Source organism: Scardinius erythrophthalmus (genome assembly GCF_964197995.2).
Source record: "Scardinius erythrophthalmus genome assembly, chromosome: 14".
NCBI lineage: Eukaryota > Metazoa > Chordata > Actinopteri > Cypriniformes > Leuciscidae > Scardinius > Scardinius erythrophthalmus.
This window is the reverse complement of record NC_138234.1, coordinates 33,721,303-33,730,756: the sequence shown is the minus strand read 5'-3', so window position 1 is coordinate 33,730,756 and position 9,454 is coordinate 33,721,303. Positions and strand designations below refer to the sequence as shown.

Here is a 9,454-nt window from a genome sequence, read left to right as displayed (position 1 = left end):
TGCTGATTATTGCAAGTAAATCTGAAATCTTTCTCCTGCATATCATGAAATGTTACAAGATTTTTTGCACTTTGGTACATTTGACTAAAAAGCATACTCAAAAGCTTTAATAAATGTGATGGAGAATAGAAGGAATGCCCTGTAACATTTGCATACTACCCTTTCCTAATGCTGCTGTTTTTTGTTTGTTTTTTTACTCTAAAGCATGGATGAAAATAAAGTCCCAGACACATATTACCTCTATGTCCAACATACTGGCCAGGTAATGGATGATCTTCCAATTCATGTGATCAGTTCCTGCAACATGGACATCTACACCTTTCCATTCGATATTCAGAAATGTTCATTTACTTTTAATTCATACAAGCTCTTTGGTAAGTTGGCTTGACTGGAAGGTAGATTTTCAGTTATAAATACAACATTTGTGACCCTGTCATCTCTCATTTGTTTGGTCTTCTCTACAGCGGTGGATGTTCAAATGTCTTTTGCTGAACCAGTGGAGAACATACTTAAAAATTCCCTAGATGTAATGGAAACTAAAGGAGAGTGGGAGCTAGTCACCATATTAGCTGAAAAACCTACATTACGTCCTGAAGAGCTAAACAATCATTTTGATTTACTCATTTACTATGTATGAACACACAGAAGTTCAATTTCTATAACTTGGACTTTTTCCTTTATACATTTTTTAATCAAATTAATTTTTATTGGAACATGTATTACAGATTTTATATTTTATGATTCAGATCGTTCTCAGGCGTCGACCCACCATGTACGTGGTGAACCTCCTGATTCCCAGCTGTTTCCTCATTACTGTAGATCTATTCAGCTTTCTTCTACCACCTCAGAATGTGGATCGATCTTCCTTCAAAATGACCCTCATCTTGGGTTACACTGTGTTCCTACTGCTTATGAACGACCTGCTGCCCGTCACAGGAAACACCTTACCTCTCATAAGTTTGTATAGGAGATTTTTATTGTAGCGTTACACTTTTTCATAACCAGGCATGTGACAAGCTTTCAGAGTCAATTACTTATTCTGGGTGCACTGTAAGAAAAAAGTTTGGGGTTAGTTTGTAATTGCATGTCATTTTCATGTTTAAAGTTTGTTGGATCAAATCCAGTGTGTAGCAAGATTTATCCATTTGAATTGTGGAATGCTCATAAAATTACAATCCTATGTCCAAATATGTCAAATATAACCATATAAAGGGTGTGGCCCCGTAATTACTGCTTGCAAGAATTTTCTCTACTTGTGTTAATTTATTTGGAATGCCAGAGGAAGACGTTAATTGAGCATATAGATTACCAAGCCACGTTATTTTTAATTCGCTGCGACCCTACACTAATTTGCGCTGCTCTTGGTAGATTGTGATGGTCATTATGGAAACGAGCTGGCTGCATCTTTAATTTGTCAGTAGATCGCCGGCCAAACTTTCCACTCCTATCTGTGCTTTTATGGGATTGCAGTCTCAAACAAATTTGCGCTGTTTTATTAATCTGGCCCAAAAATGTCTTGTCACTTGTTACAGTCATTGCTGGTTATGACAGTTTTAAAGCATATTTTCCTCTCTTGCCAACCGGCATTAATATTGTAAAGTTTTAGCTTATTTTTGAAACATTACAATTCCTCTCTTTTAATTTCAATCTCTTTCCAGATGTGTTTTTCTCTCTCTGCCTGGCACTGATGGTGGCCAGTCTTCTGGAGACAATTATTATCATAAATATTCAGTGTGGCTCCAATAACTATGGACCGTTACCTCGATGGGCCAAGGTGCTTTTCCTCAACTACCTTGCTAAACTTGTTTTTTTAAGCAAGAAACCCAGTGACCAAAACTGTGGTCCTGATGGTGAGTCTTACATGCTAAATGAAATGTCTGTGTAGTGTTGCTTATCAAATTAAAACCTGCCAGATAAATGTACAGATGATCCGCTGAGGTGACACTACCGGCTAAAGTTGTATTCAATTGTTTTGAACTAATCATTTTCAAATGTCATTAATGGCTCGTTTCCACCGAGCGGTACGCAATTATTTTCGTTTCCACTGTCAAAAGTTGTGAATGGTACCAAAATGCTGAACCGTACCGTACTACTTTTCCGGTACCCTTCCGTTGGGGTACCTAGCAGAGTGGTACGGTACCTAAAGAGTGGAGCTAGACTCACTGCAGGACGTTGATTGGTTGACAGAGAATCGTCACTTGTGCGTGCTACAAGGGGAATGACAACATAAGAAGTGTCATTTTTTAATATACAGTTGAAAGATAATTCTACTGTTATTATGTCACAAAAGGTAGTTTTAAGAGTTTTTCAGGCGAGAATGTAGTTTGTGAGATCCATTCCAGGCGATCACCGGGCGCTCGGCGCTCATGTCCTGGAACAGCCTTTCCTCGGCTAGTCGTTCTGACGTTTCCTGCTGACTCTGTGTGAGGAAAATAACAGGAGGATGCAAATGCAAGTAAAATTCTCAGTTTATTTGAAAGCGGTCAGATGAAGACACAGGTCGGGGACAAACACTCAGGTGGAGATGAAGCAGGGACGAGATGGCGATCCGGTGGTGGTGCGGTGAACAGCGTGCTCGAGTGAAACAACCAGGAACCGTGGGACATCAGACGACACGAAGAACTGACGAAAATCCAGACGAAGAACTTCAGACGAGGCACAGGAACAGGACACACACCGAGGAACAACCACAACGATCTGACAACATGAGAGGGAAATTACTGGGCATATAAAGGGAACTGGGATTGAAGACAGCTGGTGACACTAATCGACACAACGAGTAACCACACCCACACAATTACATTCACACAGACACATCAGCATGAGACAGCCGATTCATGAACCGTGACAGTACCCCTCTCCCTAGGAACGCCTCCTGGCGTTCCCAGACAACCTTACCTGTCGATTGTAATCATCGATAAGGGAGTGATCCAGAATGTCTCTAGCAGGTACCCAACTTCTCTCCTCCGGACCGTAACCCTCCCAGTCCACCAAGTACTGAAATCCGCGTCCCCTCCGTCTCGAGTCCAGAATGCGATGTACCGAATAGGTGGGTTCCCCATCTACGAGTCGCGGCGGGGGGGGAACCGGGGCAGGCGGATTAATGTGAGAATAAAACACGGGCTTAATTTTAGACACATGGAAGGCGGAGTGAATTCTCCTGTACGCAGGAGGAAGTTTGAGTCGGACTGTCACCGGACTAATAATTTTGGTGACAGGAAACGGGCCAATGAATTTGGGAGCTAACTTGTTAGACACGGAGCGGAGCGGAATATTCTTGGTAGAAAGCCACACTTTTTGACCCACGACGTAAACGGGAGGCTTTGACCGGTGGCGGTCGGCCTTGGCCTTCATGCGCCGCCCTGCTTGGAGTAGAGTCTCACGGGCTCTAGTCCAAGTACGGCGACACCTCTGGACGAATGCGTGAGCGGAGGGGACCGCGACTTCGGATTCCAGACTAGGAAAAATTGGTGGCTGGTAACCTAAACTACACTCAAATGGCGAGAGGCCCGTGGATGACACTGGTAACGAATTGTGGGCGTACTCCACCACAGAAAGCTGTTGGCTCCAGGACGAAGGATTCTTGGCAACCAAACATCGCAACATTCTCTCGAGGTCCTGATTGGCTTGCTCAGACTGGCCATTGCTCTGGGGGTGATAGCCCGAGGACAGACTGACCGTGGCCCCCAGTAACTTACAAAATTCTCGCCAAAATTTGGACACGAATTGGGAACCTCTGTCAGAGACCACGTCCATCGGGAGGCCATGTAACCAAAAGACGTGATCTATGACTGTGACCGCTGTCTCCTTGGCTGAAGGTAATTTGGGCAAGGGGATGAAATGTGCCGCCTTCGAGAACCGGTCCACTACGGTTAAAACAACCGTCATGCCTCTGGAGGGCGGGAGGGTGGTGACAAAATCTAGAGCGATGTGGGACCAGGGTCTCGAAGGGACGGACAGCGGTCGAAGTAACCCATCTGGGGGCTGGTTAGATGTCTTACCAGTGGCACAAACTGAGCAAGCCAACACAAAATCGTGAATGTCGCGAGCCATTAATGGCCACCAGAATCGTTGTTTAACTAAAAAGCTGGTTCGCGTCACTCCTGGATGACAAGCCACGTTGGAGCAATGACCCCATCGAATAACGTCGGACCGTAACCCCTCCGGAACAAACAAACGACCCGGTGGGCAACCAGGCGGAGGCATTAGCCCTTTTAGGGCTGTCTTGACCCTCGATTCGACCTCCCATACCAGAGTGGAGATGACAACCTTCTCAGGTAAAATACACTCGGGAGTCACCGGGCGTTCGGATGGATCAAAAATACGAGATAAGGAATCGGGTTTGATGTTTTTGGAACCCGGGTGGTACGAGAGAACAAAATCAAAACGTCCGAAAAAAAGAGCCCACCGAGCCTGCCTGGAGTTGAGTCTTTTAGCCGATCTGATGTACTCAAGATTCTTATGATCGGTCCAGACGATAAAGGGTACCCCCGAACCCTCTAACCAATGACGCCACTCCTCCAACGCTAACTTGACTGCCAACAACTCTCTGTTACCAATGTCATAATTACGTTCGGCAGGCGATAGTCGATGAGAGAAAAACGCGCAGGGATGCATCTTGTCGTCTGAGGAAGCGCGTTGTGAAAGCACTGCTCCTACTCCCACCTCTGACGCGTCGACCTCCACCACGAACTGACGTGTGGGATCAGGGGTGACAAGAATGGGAGCCGAAACGAAGCGGCTCTTGAGGTTGTTGAACACTGCTTCGGCCGTGTTCGACCACCTGAACGTCGTTCGGGGGGAGGTCAAGGCAGTCAGAGGTGCGACTAGTTGGCTGAAATTGCGAATGAAACGCCGGTAAAAATTGGCGAACCCCAGAAACCGCTGTAGGGCCTTACGGGAATCTGGACTTGGCCAATCTACCACAGCCTTAACCTTGTCAGGATCTATGCGCACTCCCTCAGAAGAGATGATGTACCCTAGGAAAGGAACAGACTGTGCATGAAACGCGCATTTCTCCGCCTTGACAAAAAGCCCATTCTCTAACAACCTCTGGAGCACTCGTCTGACGTGTTGAACGTGTTCCTGGAGAGACGAAGAAAAAATCAATATGTCATCCAGGTAAACATATATGAACTGATCTACCATGTCTCTCAACACGTCATTAACGAGTGCCTGGAAAACCGCTGGACTGTTGGAAAGCCCGAAGGGCATAACCAAATATTCAAAGTGTCCTCTAGGGGTATTAAAAGCGGTTTTCCATTCATCCCCCTTCCTGATGCGAACCAAATGATATGCATTACGTAAGTCCAGTTTCGTGAAAATAGATGCTCCCTGCAACCTCTCGAAAGCTGAAGACATCAACGGCAAAGGATAAGAATTCTTTACCGTGATGTTGTTCAGCTCTCGGTAATCAATGCAAGGTCGCAGAAAACCATCCTTCTTTCCAACGAAAAAGAACCCCGCCCCCGCAGGAGAAGAGGAAGGTTGGATGAACCCAGAGGCTAGAGAATCAGAAATATATTTCTCCATGGCCTCCCTCTCGGGAACAGAAAGAGAGTAAAGTTTGCCCTTAGGCGGAGATTTACCTGGCAGTAGATCTATTGCACAGTCATAGGAACGATGCGGAGGAAGAGAAGCAGCACGAGACTTACTGAACAACTCCTTCAGGTCGAGGTACTCTGCGGGCACGTTAGACAAATCCGCCGCCTCACTCTGAAACACAGAACCAGACACAGAAGGACAGGCAGACACTAAACAGGACTCATGACAGTGGTTACTCCATGTGGAAACAGTGTTAGTGCACCAGTCGACACGGGGGTTGTGTCTGGAAAGCCACGGGTGTCCCAAAACCACTGGTGCAAGTGGTGAGTCCATGAGGAGGAATGAAATGAGTTCCGTGTGATTGCCAGAAGTGATGAGGGTGATTCTTTCAGTGGAATGAGTAATCCAGGGGAGTTCTTGACCATTGAGTGCGTTGACAGTAATCTGGTGTGAGAGAGGAGTGATGGGGATTTGAAGCTTAAGTGCAAGTTTGAAGTCCATGAAATTACCCTCTGCTCCCGAATCCAGTAATGCGTTGGTGCAGTGCGACGACGTTCGCCATCTCAGTCTTACCGGGAGGAGGGTCGATGATGGTGATGAGGTCTTCTCGGCGGAGATCCCACCCGATAGTAGCCTCATACTTACTACCGGGCTTGCCCTTTTACCGGGCAGGCATGGATGAAATGGCCCGCCCGGCCACAGTAAAGACAGAGTCCTTGGGATCTCCGCCTTTCCCTCTCCTCCCGGGAAAGCCGAGCTCTCCCCACCTGCATGGGCTCATGATCGAATGCGGGGCTGACCGCGCTCGCGCCACTGGGTTGGAAATCCTCCGTGCTGGGCTGTGGATGGCTGGTACGCGTCAATCTGGTCACACGATTCAGTCGAGCGTCTACTCTCAAAGCAAGTTCCACCAATCCATTTAGCATCTCGGGTAAGTCCAAAGCATAAATTTCTCTTTGAACGCGGTCAGCCAGCCCATGCAGGAACATATCCCACTGCGCCTCCTCGTTCCAACGGCACTCTGCGGCCAGGGTGCGGAACCGGATGGAAAAGTCCGCCACCGAGCCTTCTCCCTGTCTCAGTTCGGCGAGTAATATGGCCGCCTCCTTACCCGCCACAGCACGATCGAATACCCTCTTCATTTCTTCGGAGAGTGCCTGGAACGAGGTGCAGCAGTTGTCTCCGTTCTCCCACACCGCCGTTCCCCAAAGCGCTGCTCTTCCTGACAGCAGGGTCAATACAAATGCCACCTTCGCCTGTTCACTCTGGAAAGTGCGTGGCTGTAGAGCGAAATGCATGGAACATCTCGTGAGGAACGCTCTGCAAAACTCCGGCTCGCCGGAATAACCCTCAGGTGTGGGTAGGCGTGGCTCTGGGCGATCATCTGCAGCAGGCGCTGGTGGTGGGGGAACGGGCGGCGTGGGGGGCGCAGTGGGAGTCCGTAGAAGTTGTACCTGTTGGGTGAGCTCGGACACCTGCTTCACGAGTGCTTGCACCGCACGACCTGTGCCCGAGATGCTTTCCTCTTGTTGGTCCATACGTGAGATACTGTGGGCGATGAAATCGTTGATCTGGGACGTGCTTGCTGCATCCATGATGAGGTCAGATCGTTCTGTGAGGAAAATAACAGGAGGATGCAAATGCAAGTAAAATTCTCAGTTTATTTAAAAGCGGTCAGATGAAGACACAGGTCGGGGACAAACACTCAGGTGGAGATGAAGCAGGGACGAGATGGCGATCCGGTGGTGGTGCGGTGAACAGCGTGCTCGAGTGAAACAACCAGGAACCGTGGGACATCAGACGACACGAAGAACTGACGAAAATCCAGACGAAGAACTTCTCAGACGAGGCACAGGAACAGGACACACACCGAGGAACAACCACAACGATCTGACAACATGAGAGGGAAATTACTGGGCATATAAAGGGAACTGGGATTGAAGACAGCTGGTGACACTAATCGACACAACGAGTAACCACACCCACACAATTAAATTCACACAGACACATCAGCATGAGACAGCCGATTCATGAACCGTGACACTCTGACATCTATGTAGTGGTTAAACATGAGATATAATTAGTCTTGTGTAGACCTAACCAAAGACCTATCTTTGGTCTCGTGAATCTATAATTTGTTCCCTGGCCAATCATTTTGGCTGAGGGCTAAGTGAAGTTTCATAACTTTATATTATTAGGCTATTTAACTTTACTGTTGTAACGTTAGACTAGAGCGCTGACTTTGTAGGTTTGACTGAATTGTTTGCTTTATTTCTTATTGTATAGCTTCTTGTACCTTTTACTTATACTTTTATAATGGCTATTATTGATAAAAACTGAAATTTAACAAAAAGAGACAGGGTTGAGTTTTGTCATTCTTAATTTTATTACAGTGAAGATGATCACTGTAATGTTGTTTACTGCAACATTTGTTGTTTAGTACAAATGCACAAATTGCCTGGACCATATTAAGATGTTTAATATTTTAAAAATTTAAATGAAATGAGACAGGGTTGTGTTTTATATTTTGTTTAGTTATAAATAGGCTAACGTTATGCATGGAGTGAATAAAATCAATACGTGTTGCCTGAACCACATTTGTGTGGCTATAATGTTTAAGATTTCTTTAAATGAAAACGAAAAGAGGCAGTGTGGGGTTTTACAACATATTTTGTTTTATTGTTGCCTAAAATATACATAGAGAGATAACCGGAGTAGCAGAGTGAGCTGAGTGACGCTTTCAAGAAGCTGTTCCATTTGCAGAATTACCGGACTCGCGTCCTCGGGAGTCCTTCTCCTTAGTCGGACTTGGCAAGTCCGAACTTTGCGTACTTGATATTGAGAAACGCTTAATGTCTGCACTTGTCTTCTTGCAGCGACATGCCGAGAAGTAAGAACAAGATCTACTGTATGTCATCCATTGTTGTGTACTATATCGATTTCCTCTTTGCGCGAAAATGACGTTGATCACTTCTTTCCGGCATAGGCTACATCACGCCTATTAAGTAAAGGTACTGTTGGTGGTGGAAACGCAAGCCGAATCAGGGTTTACCGTCTCGAATCGTACTGTACTGTACTGTACCGTACCACTCGGTGGAAATGAGCCATAAGAGTATTCCATTCATATATAAAAATGCATTTATTTCAACAACTTCTCTTGTACCTGTAGAGCACAAAACTGAGACCGAACGCTGTGATCCTGTAGTTGACACCCCTCTGAGCGAAGCGCTCCATAACACTCCTACTCTTCAGGAACTGAGGAAGATAAGCCACGAGTTACTATCCATCCGTCAGCAGGTCGATAAACATTTTAAAACTGATGAGAGCGCAGAGGAGTGGATACATTTGGGTGAAGTCATTGACCGCTTCCTTTTTGGGATGTATATTATCTTTCTCTCAGTGAGTTTCATCACCATTTTTGTAATTTGGCTGTCCTGGTACGGCAAAAATACATCAGTGGTATAAATGAACTACATGAAAATTTGTGCTGTTAAGTGTATATGATCACTGAACCTGTAAAAATGTTGCCATTTATTAAATTAAATGGTCTGTAATGAAGATTTTCTGCCAATGTTAAGTTCTGTATTTGTTTTTATTGGTTTTTGTAATCCAACTGATTAATCAGTATAAATGCATGTTGTAGAATGTTTATTTTCAAAACTACCTAGGAAATAATTGTAGTAAGTTATGATAGAATGACTGCTTCAAGAAACTCTGAGTTTCTGAAAAAAGGGTCAGTATAGAAGTGGAAAATTAATTGAAAACTAAAGCACCTTAAAAACATTCTTATGTTAATATTACAAATGGCTCTGCAGTTTTAGATAACTGTATTTTAATGCGATTTTATATATAGATACAGTTCATGATTTCTGTTTTTGGTCTTTTGAGAAATCACTGGTTGGTTGGTAAA

The 9,454-nt window shown here is 45.4% G+C and overlaps 1 protein-coding gene across 1 annotated transcript; it reads left to right on the top strand.

Annotated features, from left to right (window-relative positions):
- Nucleotides 1-205: 205 nt before the first annotated feature.
- LOC308702222 (5-hydroxytryptamine receptor 3A-like) lies at nucleotides 206-9,009 on the top strand (the record flags this gene model as incomplete). The annotated part of the gene is made up of 5 exons (XM_081384888.1): nucleotides 206-374; nucleotides 465-631; nucleotides 747-957; nucleotides 1,659-1,850; nucleotides 8,714-9,009. The coding sequence occupies 5 exons, from the start codon at nucleotides 206-208 to the stop codon at nucleotides 9,007-9,009; spliced, it is 1,035 nt and encodes a 344-aa protein (XP_081241014.1).
- Nucleotides 9,010-9,454: the final 445 nt, after the last annotated feature.